The 20,033-nt window shown below is 40.3% G+C and overlaps 1 protein-coding gene across 3 annotated transcripts in view; it reads left to right on the top strand.

Moving 5' to 3' along the window:
- ZNF280C (zinc finger protein 280C) overlaps nucleotides 1-6,813 on the top strand; it is a 60,859-nt gene extending 54,046 nt beyond the window's left edge. For 2 of the 3 annotated variants that reach the window (XM_026520583.4, XM_026520581.4), the window contains 3 exons: nucleotides 4,718-4,836; nucleotides 4,980-5,028; nucleotides 5,153-6,813. In XM_026520583.4, coding sequence (XP_026376368.1) covers nucleotides 4,718-4,836; nucleotides 4,980-5,028; nucleotides 5,153-5,168 — 184 coding nt within the window. In that variant the 3' untranslated portion in view covers nucleotides 5,169-6,813. Of the gene's footprint in view, nucleotides 1-4,717; nucleotides 4,837-4,979 lie in introns of all 3 variants that reach the window. The other variant, XM_026520584.4, reaches the window with a different exon arrangement.
- Nucleotides 6,814-20,033: the final 13,220 nt, after the last annotated feature.

Genomic DNA, 20,033 nt, shown 5'->3' with positions numbered 1-20,033 from the left:
TTTTTAACCTGATGCTTAAGTACCTTGTTTGGAAAATGAATGATTGCTACCAGACATAAGACAGTTCTATTCATTATATCATAGATCAAGGGGAAATAGCCTATGTTTTCTAGCTAAACTTTGTTTCAGTGGCGTTAGGCATTAAGATGAAACTTTCATGGATTTGCATTATAAAATAAAAAAATAGGGGCGCCTGGGTGGCTCAGTCATTAAGCCTCTGCCTTCGACTCGGGGCATGATCCCGGAGTTCTGGGACCTAGCCCCACAACAGGCTCCACTGCTGGGAGCCTGCTTCTTCCTTTCCCACTCCCCCTGCTTGTGTTCCCTCTCTCGCTGGCTGTCTCTCTGTCAAATAAATAAACAAAATCTTTAAAAAAAAAGATATCTAGTAAATTGAATAACACTGGTTTTGATCAATATACAGCCTTCATAATTCTTAGGGGTTTTTTAAATTTTGAGATAAAAATATACAACCTGCTTACAAAAGTAATTGCTGATGAACATTTCTAAAGGCACTGATAATTAACTTTGATTATACCACACACCCTTAGCTCAGAATCCAGTGAGCATCATTTTTTCCCACATTCTTCTGATTTCTTTTGACTTCATATTCCTTTGTTTAATTATTTTGCTCATGTCGTCATTGCTATTTGAAATTACAGTGCCAAGATCTTGGTAGCACCAGGCTAAGACAAAGACTTAAGTTTAGCCAGTACTTATTTTGATGCTTTGGCTTAGTGGGAAAGTGGAGGAGGGGGTGATAGATCTCAGGATCTTTGTATTTATTATTCGTTCTGCCTTGTTGACTCTTCCGTAGATATCTGCATAGCTAGCTCTCTCACCTCCTTCAAGTCTCTAGTTCAATGAGTGAGGCTTTCTTTGACCACTCCATTCAAACTAGCATTCTTTCCCTTGAGCCCCATTCCCACCACTCCCTATCTCCCTTTATTGTTTTATTTTTCTTCACTTTTTACTTTCCAACACGTTGTATACTTCACTCTTTTGTTTATTATCTGTGTCTTCTCACTAGAATGTGTATGGTTTGGATATTTATCTATGCCAGATGTTTACCGAGCATTGAATAGTGCCTGACACATGGTAGGCATTCTGTAAAGATTTTGAGTAAATTAGTGTATATGTTGAAAATAATGTATGTGGATGATGTTGGACCAACAGTTCATAGGCAGAGGAAAGTTTGATTCTCCTGTAAAAATATATTCATGCTATTTTTAAAATATTACTAAATTCAAGGAAGTAGAATTTTACTGGAAAATTTTGTAAGAATGAAAAGGGATTTATTAATTCTAAAGATTAGAGAGTTTAATTTGATTTTTACCTCACTGTTGTCAAGCTCAGTTGTGTGCTTGGTGCTTGATTCTTGAATTGATTCTATGACTTTAAAGATCTGAGATGCTTTTTTTCTTAACTTGCATGGGCCTCAGATTTAAATAGAAAGTTGATTAATTTCTGTGTATGGGACTTAGCATATTTATAATTTTATAAAGCAGTAAATTGTGTAATTACTATTTTGTTAAAATGCAATGTTCATTTTTTATTTATTGTGCACCTATTATATATAACGCAATGTAGCAGTTCCCATTAGGCTGACAGTGATGAAGAAGGCTTGGTACAAACCTTCAAGGAATGTACAATTTATGATAAGGTGTGAATATAAGTAACTACAGTAATATAGGAAGGTTCACAATAAGTGCTGTGAGAGTTACTGATTTCAAAGGGAGGGGAGAGACTTCCACATAGAAGAAGCACAAGGGCATTCTAGTTGGAAGAAATAGTATAAATAAAAGTACAGAAAGTAAAGAGCAGAAGGCATATACAATGAATGACTAGTTCAATTTAGATGCAACATGAATTTTATATAATGTAGTATTAAGATCAAAGTCTGGGGGAATAGTTTTGGCTCAGATATAGATTGTGGAATCTTTGAAAACTAGGTTAGGGAGTTTGGACCCATTGGGGAAACTGTTGGTGTTTTGTGTAGAGTCAAGGAAGATCAGTGTGGAGGGCTTATGAGGTAAGATGTAGCTGCATGAGACACACAGACTGTTTAAGACTATTACGGTAGTTAAGACTGATTTAATAAGAATCTGGGTTAAGGTGGTAAAGTGATAGTACACTATTTAAGAACATGGACTCTGGAATTAAAGGGCTCACTTTCAATCTAATTTTGGCCTTGGTAGGTTATTAAACTTGACCCTGTCCTTTATTTTAAAAAAAGTAATATTTGAATTTCCCTGATGGCTAATGATTTTGAACTGATCTTCCTAGTTCTTATGTTCCATAGATGAGAGAAATCATATGATAATTATCTTTCTCTGCTTGACTTATTTCACTTAGCATTATCTCCTCCAGTCCCGTCCATGTTGCAGCAAATGTTGAGAAATCGTTCTTTCTGATAGCTGAGTAATATTCCATTGTATATATGGACCACAACTTCTTAATCCAGTCATCTGTTAAAGGGCATCTCGGCTCCTTCCACGATTTAGCTATTGTGGACAATGCTGCTATGAACATTGGGGTGCATATGGCCCTTCTCTTCACTACATCTGTATCTTTGGGGTAAATACCCAGTAGTGCAATGGCTAGGTCATAGGGTAGCTCAATTTTTAACTTTTTAAGGGACCTCCACACTGTTTTCCAGAGTGGCTGTACCAACTTGCATTCCCACCAACAATGTAGGAGGGATCCCCTTTCTCCACATCCTCTCCAGCAATTGTTGTTTCTTGCCTTGTCTATTTTTGCCATTCTAACTGGCGTAAGGTGGTATCTCAGTGTGGTAAGTTGTGGTCCATATATACAATGGAATATTACTCAGCTATCAGAAAGAACGAATTCTCAACATTTGCTGCAACATGGACAGCACTGGAGGAGATAATGCTAAGTGAAATAAGTCAAGCAAAGAAAGACAATTATCATATGATTTCTCTCATCTATGGAACATAAGAACTAGGAAGATCGGTAGGGGAAGAAAGGGATAAAGAAAGGGGGGTAATCAGAAGGGGGAATGAAACATGAGAGACTATGGACTCTGAGAAACAAACTGAGGGCCTCAGAGGGGAGGAGGTAGGGGAATGGGATAGACCGGTGATGGGTAGTAAGGAGGGCATGTATTGCATGGTGCAGTGGGTGGGTGTTATATGCAACTAATGAATCATCGAACTTTACATCGAAAACCGGGGATGTACTGTATGGTGACTAACATAATATAATAAAAAAACATAAATAAATAAATAAATAAATAAATAAATAAATATAATAATTATAGCACCTACACCTTTGGTTTGTTTTAGTATTTAATAAGATATGTCTAAAACCCTCAGCCTGGCACAGAGTTAAGTGCTCAATAAATTGTTAGTATTATAAAATATTTGAAATATTGACTGTTTTTAGAAGAAAGAGAGTCAAATTTTGAGCCTTTGTGTTGGGAGCATGACATCATAAGAGAGATTAGTTAGGAGGAATAGTTTTCGTGGGTGGAGAAGAAAGTACAATTTCAGTTTATGAAGATCATTTTTGATGTGCCAGCATGACAGCCAGGTATAAATACACAGCAGGCTGTTAAGACTGGAGCTGCGGTAGGAGTGCCTGAGTGGCTCAGTCAGTTAAGCATCCGACTCTTGGTTTCAGCTTAGGTCATGATCTCATGGGTCATGGGATGGAGCCCCCCTTGGCAGGTGGGCCCTGCTCTCAGTGGGGAAGTCAGCTTGAAAGATTCTCTCTCTCTCCCCTTCCCGCTGCTCGCACATGCATGCTCTCTCTCTCTCTCTCTCTCAAAATAAATAAATCTTTTTTTAAAAAAGACTAGAGCCACAGGGGAGAGAAGTCAGCCTAAGGTATGCTACTGGTTTTTATTCCTATACAAGTGAAGTACTTAAGTCTAAAGTATCCAATGAACTGTAAAAGTATGCTTATGCTCGTTAACTGACAGATAATAACAATAATTAAATTACATGATTTATTTTTAAAACCTTCCCATTTCTTTTCTAATTTTATCACCACTAAAATAAGATGCTAGATTATAGGCTCCACAGAGTTTACCCTCTTTTTTGTTCACTCTTGTATCCACAACACCTAGTAGTATGGAGTGTGTGAGGAAGGTCCTCAGAAATGTATATTGAGGGGCACCTGGGTGGCTCAGTTGATTAAGTGTCTGCCTTCGGTTCAGGTCATGATCCCAGGGTCCTGGGATCGAGTCCTGCATTGGTCTCCCTGTTCAGCATAGAGCCTGCTTTTCTCTCTCCCTCTGCTGTTCTCTCCCTTGCTCTCACTCTCTGTCTGTCAAATAAATAAATAAAAATTTTTTAAAAAAGAAATGTATGTTGAATGAATATTATGTCCTTGCTTTCCAGATGGGCGGAGACACAGAAAGAATGTGACTTGCACATGCTCTACAAATTGTTAGTGGAGCCACGACTGGGTTTTAAGTCTCTTAACCCCTGTCTTTTAGCAACCAATATGAGAGGGAACAGTTTACAAAGCACTGAATGTTAGCATAACTTAAACATGGCTCTGTCATTTTCTAGAGTACCATGTCAGATAAATCAGGCTTATATAACAAAATTGGAAATTGATGGTCATGACACATAAAAAGCAAATCAAGAGTTGTTACATGGAAAAATAATTATTAAACTTGCTATATGGACTTTTTCATAAAATATTAAAAAGATTAAAAACCTTTGCTTTCTTTTTTTCTTCATAGGGGCATTACTCTAGTGTGCCTTAAATGTGACTTCCTAACTGATTCTTCTGGTTTAGACCGTATGGCTAAACACTTGTGTCAACGCAAAACTCATACTTGCCAAGTTATAATAGAGAATGGTATGTATATATGATTGTGTTACTTTGAATTTCTGATATTTATTCCTGTATTTTTGATCAGCCACAATATGGGCTCTTCTGTATTAATAGTCTCACTCATTATCTATACTATTTTAAATGTAAAACTCTTCTTTTAATTTCAGTTCCCGAAAGTACCTCAACTTCTGAACCTACTTCTGAACCCACTTCTGAGTAAGTTTAATTTTCATTTAGTGCATTTTTCTTTTATGGATTTTAGCACTGTTGCATTTTTAAATGTATCATTAATAGAAATGAAAAATATTAAAGTATTTTGTTTTTGTTTTTGTTTTTAAAGCCGCTTGTTGAAATAGATTCCTGCTCTATGGAGCTCGTGCAACCTGGTGCAAGACAAGTTGGAATTTCCTAAGTTCAAAGTTCTGAAGTGTTTTCTTACACAAAGGCAGTTTCCTAAGTTCAAACTTCTGAAGTGTTTTCTCACACGAAGGCGGTTAAACAGCCAAGTTCATGACACTAGCTCTGATTCAGCTCTTTTCAGCTTTCAGATGGCACTAGATTCTTATTCCACCTTATCTTTGTGTCAGGTTAACATATCTTAACATATGCTTTTTTCTCCAGTTGGCTCTCTCCAAAAATAACTTTTGTTGCTATGGTCTTTTTTTGCTTTGCTTAAAATAATTTGTGTTTTTCTCTGCTGTACTTGCCTTCAGAATATTGCATTCCAAATGATATGGCTATTCATTTTCTTTGTCTGTTTTGTCTGGTTTCTTAGTTAATTTCTTATAAGTCTTACATTTTTAGGTCAGATAGCTGTCTTTTTCCTTTTTCCTTGTCTGTCATTGTTCTATTTTTCATATTTTTCAGATGCAGAAGCAACACAGAAATTTCAAAAAATGTCCAGGATACTCCTGGTCAGTGTCCCCCTTCGCTGGACACAACTGATGCCTGTTCTCTCTTTCCAAGGAATGTGAATTATTTGACTGTGAGACCTCCTCTAGATTGTGGCCTTAAGACATCAGACCTTGGGGAGAGTCCCTTCCTTCATGACTGGCCTCCCATAAGGCTGATGCTAATTTGGCCAGAGATGGACCTCAAGGCCCACCAAATTGAGCACAACTTCCCACTGGGGGCTTTGGTTCTTGATCTTATGCTTATGGGTTCATTCTAACCAAGAAAGACCCATCAAATCAATTCTTCAACATCCAAGTTGAAGTTTAATCATTTTGGCTGCTGCCCTTTAATCTTTGTCTAGTATGCATGCAGTCCAAGGAATATAAAAACTGGTTGTGTAGGGAACCAAGGTTACTTTCATGTTCTTGGAAAACAAGTTTCTAAAACTACAGTTCCAAAGTTATAGTTATTTGTACTGTCATTTGAAGTTTTATCCAGTATTATTAACCCTAGGAGTTTTCAGCAATACTAGTATTCAAAATTTTTTATGTTTAATTTTATCTTGGTTTTATATTGTCCTTCACCAAATTTATTAGTGTGTGTTTTGTTATGTCCACTTTTATCTCTTCTCTCTAAAACTTTTGTGTTTGTTTTGTTTTGTTTTAAGAACCTCAAGAAATTCTTTAGAATTCTCTACAAATTTCATGTAGCTACCTATTGATACCTTCTAGATTTGGTAATTATTCTGACCATTAGACATTATTACATCCTCTATCTTGGGACTATCATTATCTTAGTGATTATCAGTTCAAAGACATAAAGAATTGGCAAAAAACACTTCCTACAGACCTTAAAACAAAATTTAAAGTTATGTTTCTGTACATCTAATACATAATATCTTCTTAGCCATTAATGTAATTCCTTTGGATAAAGATAATATATTCAGAAAATATTGGGACCAAAAAATGCACTTGTTTCTTGCCCATATATATATAGATGTATATTTTTTTTATTTTGGTGTTTGTTTATTTTGGTTACATTGAATATAGATTTGCTGAACAGTTTGATGTTATTACTTATTTTTTTAATAAAATTTGTATTGGTAAAGTGCCTCAGGAGTTATTCATGTAAAAGCTGTAGATTTTATCATGTAAGTAGGAGCATTGCTTTGCTTCTTACATGGAAGCCTGATTACTTGGCCTACGCACTGAGAGCTTTACTGAATGCATCTTGCAGTTTTTCCTCCAGCACAGTTAAAAGCTCACTATGTATATTTTATTAATTTCTTGGACTTTAGAGGCTGGCAAAGTCCCTTTGTGATCTTTAATAGCCATTAAGGTGGTCAGGCTCCAAAGTTGTTTGACTCAATCATGAGCGGTTTTTTTCATCTTAACATCAGAACTTCTTTTGCTTTATACTTATAATTGTACTTTGAAACGGTCTTGGTCCCTTTGGGCTGCTATAACAGAGTATCACAGACTAGGTATCATATGAACAACAGAAATTTATTTCTCACAGTTCTGGAGGCTGGGAAGTCCATGATCAAGGCACTGGCAGATTCAGTGTCTAGTGAGGACCCACTTCCAGGTTCGTAGAAGGATATTGCTGTATTCTCCTGGCAGAAGGGGTGAGAGAGTTCTCTGGGGTCTAATTTATGAGGGTACTAATCCCACACATGAGGGCTCCACCCTCTTGATGCAGTCATCTCCCAAAGGCCACACCTCCTAATACCATCACATTGGGGATTAGGTTGCAACATATGAATTCAAACGTTCAGCCTATAGCAGAAACATATTGAAAGCCAGTTTCAGTGGCCACCTGTTACACAGTCAGTCTACTTCTTGTAATTCATAGTCAAAAAAGTTAAATCCATTAGTTTTAGTTTTCCAGACTGATTTCTGCTGTAAATGATTTTCCAAAATCTCCAAAAGTGTTGTTTCTTATTAGTGTTTCTACTATTACTTGTTTTTTAATAGTAGACTTGGCAATGTTCGAGTCTTTGTTTCCATATCTGTCCCCAGAATGTTTCTTCATCCACTATCTTTCTATCCATTTTTTTTTTTACTTTTCAAAACTTATAATGAAAATATATAACCCAAATTTTGCCATCTTAACCATTCTCAAGTGAAAAATTCGGCACTAATTACATCAAGTTTTAAACTTTTGTCCAGTTATAAATTCTTTGTGGTTTCAACATAGATTCTCTTTTTATATGCAGATATTTTCCCTGGCTCTGTTGTAGTCTGAGAATATGAGAAACTACATTGTTGCTATAGCAATATTTTAGGTAGGGGTACATCTTTTTGTTCTTCCATTGGATTCTATTTCTGACAGTATGTCTTAGGTTCATTTTCTGAAAGTATAATATTCTTAAGGTTCTGTGTCCTGTAGCACCATTTTTTTTTACTTTCTTTAAATAAAACATTTCAAACAGTAAACACTAAGCTTGGTTATTATAGGCAGTTAGTTGAGTTTTAATTGGTACAAATGAGTCTTAGCTTGACATTTTGATCCCATTACCCTCAGGCTTTTCTAAATAGTTCTTTCATTTGTTTCAGAAATAGCCATCTCTTGCCTGTGTGCTTTTTAAAAGGTTACAGGTGAACAAGAGGTGTGATTGGCCCAGTTTCAATGCATCACCATTCTTAGAAAAATAGCTTCTGAACTACAGAGACAGTTTCTTGCTCTTTTTTGTCACACTTCGCCAAAACATTTCTTCAGGCCTCACTTACTTGTTCAGCCAACACTTACTGAGCACTTACTATGTGCCTAACACTATTCTAGGTGCTGGAAAAAAACAGACTGAAATCTCTTCCCCGGTGGAGCTTACATTTCAGTGGTGGAAAACAAGACGATAAAAAATAAGAAAATTAAATAGTATGTTAGATGATGATCAGTGCTATGGAGAAAAATAAAGTGGGCAAGGAGGATGGTAAGTATGGGCTGGGGTTGGGAGGTTGCCATTTTAAATTTGGTGGTCAGGATAGGCCTCTGTGAGAAGAGGACATTGAGTAAAGACCTGAGGAAGTGAGGAAGTAGGCCACTGGCTTATCTATTAGAAGAGCATTCCAGAGGGAGAATAGCAAATGCAAAAGTCCTGAAGGGAAAATTGGAACCCTCACACAAGGCTGGGGGAAATGTAAAATGGTTCAGCAACAGTGGAAAACAGTTTAGCAGTTCCTCAAGAAGTTAAAACATAGAATTACCATATGGGGGCGCCTGGGTGGCATAGCGGTTAAGCGTCTGCCTTCGGCTCAGGGCGTGATCCCGGCGTTGTGGGATCGAGCCCCACATCAGGCTCCTCCGCTATGAGCCTGCTTCTTCCTCTCCCACTCCCCCTGCTTGTGTTCCCTCTCTTGCTGGCTGTCTCTATCTCTGTCGAATAAATAAATAAAATCTTTAAAAAAAAAAAAAAGAATTACCATATGACCCAGCAGTTCTGCTCCCAGGTATATATGCAAAAGAATCTAAAGCAGGGACTCAGATACTCATACATGCATGTTCATAGCAGCACTATTCACAATGGCTGAAAGATGGAAAGAGCCCAAGTGTCACCAACAGATGGAGGAATAAATAAATTGTAGTATATTCATACAGTGGAGTGATATTTAGCCATAGAAAGGAATGAAGTACTGATATATGCTACAAGGTAGATGGACATCAAAAACATGCTAGGTGAAAAATCCAGTCATAAGAGATCACATATTGTATAATTTCATTTATGTGTAATATCCAGAATAGATAAATCCATAGAGATGGAGAGCAGTTTGGTGTTGCCAGGGGCTGAGAGGGCAGTGGGGAATGGGGAGTGACTACTTAATGGGTACAGGGTTGACCTTGGGGTATGATGAAAATGTTTAGGAACTAAATAAAGATGGTTATACAACATTGTGAATGTACTAAATGCCACTGAATTGTTCACTTTAAGATGGTTGACTTTTTAGATTTTAAGGTATGTGAATCTCACCTCTATAAAAAAAAACTTAAGCTTAGCAAATTAGAAATATGAAGGAAACCTTTTTAACCTAACCTAATAAAAATCAGCTAACATAATGATGAAAGGTGGAAAGAACAAGTCCTGAAGTAGGATCATGCCTAGCTCAAGGAACAGCAACAAGACTGATGGGGCTACAGTGGAGTGGGGCTAGAGGGAGCATGTAGTAGGAGATGGGGCCTATGAGGTGATGTGGACCATATAGTATAGGGCCTCCTAGGCAATTGTAAGGATTTGGCTTTCATTCAGAGACGGGAAGCCGTTAGTGGATTCTGAATGGAGAAGTCTTTTCTACCTCAATGAAAAACAAAAAATCTTTTTTTTTTTAGTAGGCTCCATGCCCAGCGTGGACCCCAGTGTGGGGCTTAAACTCATGACCCTGAGATCAAGACCTGAGCTGAGAGCAAGAGTTAGACGCTTAACTGACTGAGCCACCAGGCACCCCCACAAAAATTCTTTATTATAGTCTTAACAGGATCACCCTAACTGCTGTCTTGAGAATAAGCTGCAGGGGACCAAGGGCAGAATTAGGGACATCAGCTACGAAGCTGTTGTAATAATCCAGCTGGGAGATAATAGAGGTTTAATTAGGATGATGAGAGTGTAGGTGATAAGTGGCTCAACTGAGGGCATATCTTGAAGGTTGAGCCAACAGAATTTGCTATGGATTTGGATATGAAGTATGAGAGAAGTAGTGTTGTGGAGGACAGCACAGTCATGAGCTAAAGCAACTGGAAAGGTGATGTTACTAACTGAAATGGAGAAGACTAAAGTATGAGTAGATTTGGGAGGGAAGATGAGGACTTTGATTTGGGACATGTTTGCATTTGAGGTGCCTAACAGATATCCTAAGTGGGGATGTCGTGGACATCCTGTTGTGTGAGTTTGGAGTTGAGAGGAGAGGCCCAGGCTGTCAGTAACCTTTAAATTTATTAAAGAGTCACAAGACTATGGATCACCAAGGAATAGAACAGGGCGAGAGAAAGGTCAAGGTCCACAGATGGAGCTCCAGGGCATGCTAACAATAAAAGGTTTGAGAGATGAGAGGGAATCAGCGGAGGAGACTAAGGAGTGGCTGGTATAAATTGTTCTTAGGAGAAAATGAATTCAGAATGCCACATACCACCATCCCTAATAGCAGAAACAGGGACTCTTTCAACATTGAGAGAACAAAATACCCCAATCACTCCTAGGCATGGTTAACTCTCCTCCTGGACTCTTGTAAAAGTAACAGTCTTTACTTGTCCAAAGGAAATCATCTAGATCTGGAATGAATGTCCATAATTTATAAATGGTCTGCAACATAAAGGTGCCATGGTCAAATAATGTAGGAAATACTGGGTTACAGTTGCATAGATCTTTATTATGGGATTGTTCATGCTACATGTGGTCTGTGGTTCTCCAGGAGAATTTAGTGAGCACTTACTGGACCCTGGAATTCCCCCCCCCCACTTAATAACTTCTAAACATCCATCTCCACAAGATACAGTGTGGAGAATGCTGACCCAGACTATTGTCAGATTTTCTGAATTGAAAAATAAAAAATAGTTGAATGAGGGCGTTGCCTAAGATGAACTTCTAGACATTTCATTCATGTCATGAATCATTTGTAAGGTGGCATTATGTAGCTGGAGGCTAGTAATATCCATTTTCATAGTCTTAGAATTTTTTCTAAGTAGTCTAGATTTTTTCCTACATTGGGAAAAAATCGTATGCTCATTATGATGTTTGTAAAATCTAAGAAATACATAACTGGAATAGACCAGTAATTTGTGTTGGAGGGCATCGTCATTTTATATTATTTCAAACTCCAGAAGCTTCAGACTCTGATTGTAATAATGTCTAGCTTCTCTCTATAACTTATGCTTAGCTTATCAATCTATGCACTTGCCTACTTTTCTTGAAACCATTGCTATTTTCAGCCTATTATTATCTATTAAGGAGTTTCTTACTCTGTAAAGTTTACTTCCTGCTTACACAGCTTCAAGAGATCTCCCTTGATACTAAGATTATGAGCTTCAGTACCGGACTCCAGAGTAAACCCTCCCTGTACCTTCGAGGGGCAATGTGATGGAGGGGCTAAGAGTCCAGACCCTCCAGCAGACTGCTTAGGTGGGATGGAGTTCCTACCCTATCAATGATTAAATATGTGTGACTTTGAGCTCTGTGCCTCAGTTTCCTCATTTGTAAAATGCAAACAACAGCACCTACTCCTAGGGCTGGGGGAATTAAATGACTTCATACGTGTGTATAGCACTTAGAACAGTGAGTGGCACACAGGAATGTAAGTCACCATTGTTACTATTATTGTTAAAGTTTAACCCTTCCTGATTTATTTTTGTTTTCATTTTATTCAGATAGAATGGCCCTAATCTTCACCCTATTTTTCTTTTATTTATGTATTCATTCATTCATTTATTTAATTTATAGAGAATGCATGCAAGAGCGGGGGTGGGGAGGGCAAAGGAGAGGGACAGGGGATCCCAAGCATACTCCCTGCTGAGCACCGAGCTGGAGGCAGGGTTCAATCTCACAACATTGAGACCACAAACCCAACCGAAATCAAGAGTCAGATGTTTAAACAATTGAGCCACCCAGGCGCGCCCACCCTATTTTTCATTATGACCTTCCTACAGTCATTTCTGGTGATTTTCTTTTCCTTAACCCATTGTGTCTTTCTTGAGAGTGATTGGTGAAGCACAGAGTACTAAAGGTCGGCACACCATTAGATTTTTCGTGTCTCAAGCTCACCAGACTTCTGTTTTTATGGGACATCTGTGAATGCTCCTAGGTTCGTCTGAGTCATAACTGCCTTTTAAAATAGTATTAAGGTATTTTCCCTAAATTATACTGCCCTTCCCTTGACCACACCATGGTTCGCCTCACACTCAAACTCACACACCTCACTTCTCTGATTTTGAGATCCCTCTTCAGCCTCACTCCTGTCACTTTGTTATTCGACCCCCTGGAAAAGCTTGCTGTTCTCAACAAACTCGGGGAGGCTAAGGTGTATCTCTTCTATTGTTTGTAATCCTTCACACTGAAAAATACCCATTTATTCAGACCACTGTGATGTATGCTGGTGTACATAGAGTTAAACCTTGAAATAAGACAGTCCTAGGTTTAAATCCTGGTTTTGTATCTAACCAGCTGTGTAGCCTCAAATAGTCTACCTCAAGCCTTGGCTTTTTCATCAGTGAAAGGTATGTAATGGCAACTTCCTCACAAGTTTGCTATAACAATTTGTGTGTGTGTGTGTGTGTGTAAGATTTGGCACTGGCTTGACAAAAAGTAGGCATTGGATAAATGCCGCTGCTCCCAATCCTACCACTCATGTTAGTGCTCTTCTGCGGCTGCTCCTGCTGTTAACTGCTTTCGTTGCTGTTACTATTACCACTGCTGAGAGGAGACTCTGGAAGCCACTCGTCAGTGGACTCTTCTCCTTGACAGTTTTAGTGGCAATCCATCAGCACTGTGGTTATCTGGAACTTTGTGTTCTAGTTCCCAGGTCTCACAACACATTCCTCCGAACTGCTGCGTGATGTTTTATCACAGTGCTTCAATTACATGGGGTATAATTTTGCAACGTTGGAAGTGAATGCAGTTCTGTCTAAAGGCTATGGAACGACACTGCCTTGTTGGCGACTAGTATAGAAGATTTGTTCATTTCCTCCAGATCTGCTTTGGAGGAAAACATGTCTTTCGTGCTTAGGGAATCCTTTCCATACGGGATGCTTTTTAGTAATTATTACCAGCAATTCGTTTCCAGGCATCTCAGCTACTTATCCAATGTTATTAATTTTGTGGGAAAGTATAATTGTAAATATCAACAGTAAAGTGGCCTTTTTGTAGGACTCTGAAATGATTAAGAAGTTCCCTTTTTTCAGAGGTTAAGGATATTGTTACTCAGTCTTGGAATTGCTCTGTTTGCCCCTTATCTCCTTCCTGCTTTCCATCTTCTCCAGTATATCTACCAGACTAAATTAATTATAACGTAGAAGGAACATTTTAAGTTGTACAAGTTTCTTTGCTTGATAAAATTTTAAGAATACAATGGGGTAATTCTAGCAAGTCTTCAGAGCCTCAGAGCATAAGAATTCTTTTTTTAAGATTTATTTATTTGAGAGAAAGAGAGTGCACGTGCACGCAAATGAATGGAGGGCAGAAGGAGAGGGAGAATCACAAGCAGACTCCCTGCTGAGCACGGAGCGTGATGCCTGCTCTATCCCACAACCCCAAGATCATGACCTGAGCTGAAACCAAGAGTCAGATGCCCAGCCGATGAGCCATCCAGGCACCCCTGGAGCGTAAGAATTCTTGAGTGAATCAGTAAATATCTCAACCTTAGATAACTAGGCTATTTAACCAGTTGTCTTATTGATTAAATCAAATGTCCTAAAGACCACAATGTGAAGTGATTTTAAAAGTTTATTTAGTTCTTTTGGTGACTTTCAAGTGGCTTTGTGGTCAAATTACCACAGTTCTGAATAATTTAAAAGAACATATTCAATGCAGCTTCTTTTTCAGAACTGAATTATTAGGAAAAACCTGAATGATCTTTCATTTTCATTTCTTCCTGGTGTTCTTTATGTCAGAGGAATTGAATAAGTATAATATATAAACTTTTTTCCATAAACTACTTTTCATATATATTAGTTAAATTTTCAAAAAAAATCCTGTAAAGATGGTTTTTAATCCCATTTTACAGATGAGCAAACTGAGTTCACTTGCATTCTGAAAATAGTATCAGGAAGTACTGACTTGTTCACATTACAGAAACATTATCCTCCCTGCCCCAGCTTTAGTCAAATCTGAGCATTTTCATTAATAAAAGATATGCACAATTTCAAAGCTGACTTCTGGTCTGTAGACAAATAAGCAATCCTTATTCAGAGGCCTAAAACTGCATTATCTTCATAGGTGGCTTAAAATACATATGAACATTTAGGGGCGCCTGGGTGGCACAGCGGTTAAGCGTCTGCCTTCAGCTCAGGACGTGATCCTGGAGTTATGGGATCGAGCCCCACATCAGTCTCCTCCACTATGAGCCTGCTTCTTCCTCTCCCACTCCCCCTGCTTGTGTTCCCTCTCTCGCTGGCTGTCTCTCTCTCTGTCGAATAAATAAATAAAATCTTTAAAAAAAATACATATGAACATTTTTAAAAAGCTAATGCATGGTCCCACTGTTTGTTGTTCATAGGAAAGGAGCACTGGAAAGGATCTTAGAGGTCATTTCTTCCCATCTCAAATGGTGCAAGAAGCTCTTCTAAAATACCTCTTTTGAATGAAAACAGTTCCAATTGTTTGAACCAGCCCATTCCTAGACTTTCCATCTCCCTATCCTGCCCTCCCATCCTAGGAGGACAGTTTGATCCTTGGTTGCCTACTGAGCCCCTGCCCCCAGGTTCTGGGCCTATACCTGAGCTAATAGTGATTAAGCCAGTTCAAGACCTGGCATCTAGCATCAACTCCCAACTCATCGACTACTTAGTCTTAAATGCAGCAGGAGTAGAGCCCTTAGTCCCAGGCCCAGGAACACATCCTCCTCTTGGGCTTAAGAGAAACAGAGAAGAATAAGAGAAGTTAGCATTGTGACTAGCTCTGCAGTTAGATCTTGGTCATACCCTGCTCTAATACTGGGCAGCATTGTGACCCTGGGCAGCTACTTTGATCATTCCGTGCCTCACAGGTTATGGTGAGGATTACACATGATAGCCCATGTTAAACACATAACCGAGTACTTGGTGCATAGTAAACAATGTTGGGCGCCTGGGTGGCTCAGTTGGTTAAGCGTCTGCCTTTGGCTCAGGTCATGATTCCAGGGTCCTGGGATGAGTCCCACATTGGGCTCCCTGCTCAGTGGGGAGTCTGCTTCTCCCTCTGTCCTGCCCCTCTGCTCGTGATCTCTCTCTCACACACACACTTTCTCTCTCTCAAATAAATAAATAAAATCTTTTTTAAAAAACATTAGCTGCCATTAATAATTGTTATTATTTCAGTTGGAGGAATAGAGGTTGGAAACTAGGCTAGGTCTGATATTCTTCCCATCTAATGATCTCCTTGGAAGGATAGGCAAAACCACAGTACCGGGGCTACATCCTCTATCCGAAGCATTGGGATCTCCACCTGGAATTGATGGGTAAGGATCAGGTAGGCCAGATTTCTTATCCATGCTTTTACCTGATGCTTCCTCCAGTACTTTAAGATTAAATGCGAAGGGTCACAGTACTTACTTTATCACTAGGGAAGGGATTAAGTACCAACTACAGAGTCAGCTCAGGTCTTGAGGTCCGTTTCTCAGTCTATTTCAGCTGGCATAGAGGACTACTCTTGTGCCCTCAATGGTATCTCCTAAGACTCAGGCTTCCTTGCCCACCCAGCTTCAAAACCTAGCTCCCAGGGCAGGTGAGGTGCTTCGCAATGTCTCTTCCCCCTCCTTGCTGCCATCTAGTAGTTCCTACCAGGGTCTGCGGATTTCCCTTAGGAGAGGTGAGCCCTAGTGATTTGGTAGAGGTAGCTTACTTCGTAGGGTACCCCTTAACATGAGATCTCCCCTCTTAACAAATGTTAGGTGTTTTTACCACACACCAAAAAAGGAGGGACACAAAGAAACTTTTGGAGGTGATGGATGGGTTTATAACCTTGATTGTGGTAATGATTTTATGGGTACATGCCTATGCCCGAACTCATCAAATTGTATAAATTCAGTAAGTTCCGTTTTTTAATATATCAATTATACCTCAATAAAGCTATTTTAAAAAAATTAGTAGTTCTTCTAGTTTCAGGTGTCTAAATGCCCAGACTGGGACCTCCTTCTGTACGGGTTTCCAACCCAGGAAATGGTCAGTACCAGTCAGAAAAACTCCTACTGGTAAACACTTTCCAACCTTCACGAATTTTAACCAGCAGAGGGCACACAGCAGGCGTGCAATCTCCACTGAATTACCAATGTGAGTCTTGCGTGGAGTGGTCCTCAGGGCGGCTGGGTTAGGTGGTTGCCCAGATCACTAGTTTTGAAGCTCTGGATTGGGAAAGGTAGTTTCTGATTTGAGAGTTCATCAGGAAGCCTGGGGACACCCAGTTACCCAGAGAGAGCACAAGCCAGAGAGAAGAGACCTGGAGGCACATGAGAACCAACTATGTACATTTTAAAAATACGAATTCCTGAGCCCTGCCCCCAGATCTAGTAGACCAGAGTATCTGGGGCTAGTATCCCAGGAATCTGTACTTTAACAAGTTGCCAAGTGAGTTCATAGAGTTGGCTATGAGCCAGCATTTGGGAGCCGCTAATCTAAGGGAATTTCTGGGACCCTATCTCGGTCCTGCTGCCCCAGTGCCAGTTGTTAGGGTCATAGATATTTAAGGGAACTTGGAGTCAGAACAAGATTTGAAACCAGTGGAACCTAGGCCAGCCCTTCTAGAGGGAGCAAGGCCTCTCCCAGTGGGGGGATGAGGGATGGTGAGTGGAGGAGAGTCTATAAGTTAAGGCAGTGATTCTGTCCCCTCAGGTGTTACAAGAGGATAATCATTGACCTCTTTCTGCATCTGCCACTTGAAGTTGCTAGAGAAGCTGAACCTTGATACCCAGGGAGCTCTCAGCACATCTCCACACCCTCCATCCCCACTCCACACTCAGGATGGGCTGGAGCCAGTTTCACTTGAGGGCTGGGCTTCTCCAGCTATTCTGGACTGGGTATCCCTCCTGGGCACTGCTCTAGGTGGTGGTGCTCAGAGCAGCATCTGGTCTTGGGCTCTGTGACCAAAGGATCCTGCTGAGATAGTCCTCTGCCTCATTGAACTTGGCCAAAACAAGTCCATCAGGCTGAATCTGGTGGCCTGGGCAAATGCACAGATACTGGGAGAGGGATAGTTGGGGGGGCAGTGACAATATCCTACAGCCCCAAAGGCTGAGCAGCAGAATCCAGCTGTCTATATAGTTCCCAGCTATTGTCCAAGGCAGGGATATCTTGGGACTCCTTTGGCTCAGAGCTGACAATTCTGTCAGCCACTTGGGCTTCTTGCAGAGATCTGGTCAAGGGTCCCATTCAAGGAGGAATGTTCCCATTCTGGCCTCCTGGATATTGAGTGACCTGCTTGCCAAACCCCCATGGATCAGGGGGACTGGCTGAAGTGAACCTGCAATTCCTGCAAGGGTTCTGGAGCTTGGAACTAGCTAGAAAGACAGTATAATATCATAGAGCCTAGACTTAAGACAGATCTCGCTTTGCCACTTACTATATCGGACAAGTCACTAAGTCTGTCAGCATATCTATGTTCATATATGTAAAATGAAAATAATTATCTGCACCTCATAGGGTTGAGGGAGCATTAAATGAGCTAGTGAAGGAATGTAGTGTTTTAGCACAGGGCCTGGTATATAATAGGCATTCAAATGTTGGTAGTTATTTCTCTGGGTCCTGTCTCTGTTACACAGGTGAAGACTCAAGGGTATAGCTCCGAAAAGTAAAGAGGAGCTGTAGAGGAGACATCCTGGCCATCATGGATCATTCCAGAGACATAGGCTGAATGAGAGGCCTGGAAGCACCTTACTTCATTTGATTCTCCCTGCTCCTCACAACCCTCACAACAAGGTTGTCACGATTCTCTGGCCTCCTGAGTCCCCTCCGTCTGGTTGCATTCTGGGAACAGCCCATTCCCAAATTATTTGTCTCAATCCGATGGATGCCTGAAGGCCACTGTGCCACCCTGCTGATGCCAGCAGAAAGTTCTAGGGCTGGGAGACTGGGTGAAGCCCGGAGAGTCTCAGGATTCCAAGACTTCTTGGCTGTTCCCAGGTACCTGAGGAAGAGCAGTGTCATTACTGCAGGAAAGAACAGGATCACGAAGGTGAAACTCAGAGGACAGAGGCAGGTAGGATTGGTGAGTGCCTGCTAGTCACAGCAAAATTACCAGAGCCTTGGCAGGACCAAAAGATGATAGTCTTGGGAAAGTTCAGAGTCTGGTTTTTAAGGTGGCGGCCAGCCAGCATATTTAAATGCTGAGGTGACAGTCCTGAGGCCCACACTCAGGAGTTACCCAGGAAAGGTGTCTATTCCTCTCAGAGGAGCTAAGAAAAAGTAGAGGCTTTTCCCTTTCTTGCTGGTCAGCTAGTCTGCTGAGTCTTTCCAAAGGTTACTGAGTCCAGATGATGCTAAAACTTTCCACTGGCTTCCCACTACACGTAAATAAAACCCTAGCCAATAGACCTGGCCTTACCTACTTCTCAACCTCACCTCCCATATTTTCCCCCTTGCTCACACTAGCCTCTTTTCAGTTCCTCAAACGCACCAACCTCATTTCTGCCTCAGGGCCCTGGCATTTGCCGATTCCTCTGCTTGGGGTTCTTTTTCTGACCTTATTATCCCTGGTTGCTTTTCTTCATTCAGGTCTCAGCTCAAACATTCTCTCTTCAAAGATATCTCCTTTTTTTTAAATAATTTTTATTTTGTTATATTAGTCACCATACAGTACATCCCCAGTTTTTGATGCAATGTTCCATGATTCATTATTTGCGTATAACACCCAGTGCACCATGCAATACGTGCCCTCCTTAATACCCATCACTGGCCTATCCCAATCCCCCACCCCCTCCCCTCTGAAACCCTCAGTTTGTTTCCCAGAGTCCACAGTCTCTCATGGTTCATTCCCCCTTCTGTTTACCCTCCCTTCATTCTTCCCTTCCTTTTCCTACTGATCTTCCTACTTCTTATGTTCCACAAATGAGTGAAATCATGTGATAATTGTCTTTCTGTGCTTGACTTATTTCACTTAGCATTATCTCCTCCAGTCCCGTCCATGTTGCAGCAAATGTTGAGAACTCATTCATTCTGATAGCTGAGTAATATTCCATTGTATATATGGACCACAACTTCTTAATCCGGTCATCTGTTGAAGGGCATCTTGGCTCCTTCCACGCTTTGGCTATTGTGGACAATGCTCCTATGAACACTGGGGTGCATATGGCCCTTCTCTTCACTACGTCTGTATCTTTGGGGTAAATACCCAGTAGTGCAATGGCTGGATCATAGGGTAGCTCAATTTTTAACTTTTTAAGAGACCTCCACACTGTTTTCCAGAGTGGCTGTACCAACTTGCATTCCCACCGACAGTGTAAGAGGGATCCCCTTTCTCCACATCCTCTCCAATATTTGTTGTTTCCTGCCTTGTCAATTTTTGCCATTCTAACTGGCGTAAGGTGGTATCTCAGTGTGGTTTTGATTTGAATTTCCCTGATGGCTAATGATGTTGAACATTTTTTCATGTGTCTGTTAGCCATTTGTATGTCATCATTGGAAAAGTGTCTGTTCATATCTTCTGCCCATTTTTTTATTTG

This window comes from Ursus arctos, chromosome X (genome assembly GCF_023065955.2).
Source record: "Ursus arctos isolate Adak ecotype North America chromosome X, UrsArc2.0, whole genome shotgun sequence".
Classification (NCBI taxonomy): domain Eukaryota; kingdom Metazoa; phylum Chordata; class Mammalia; order Carnivora; family Ursidae; genus Ursus; species Ursus arctos.
The sequence above is the reverse complement of the archived record's forward strand: the minus strand, read 5'-3'. Positions and strand labels throughout refer to the sequence as shown.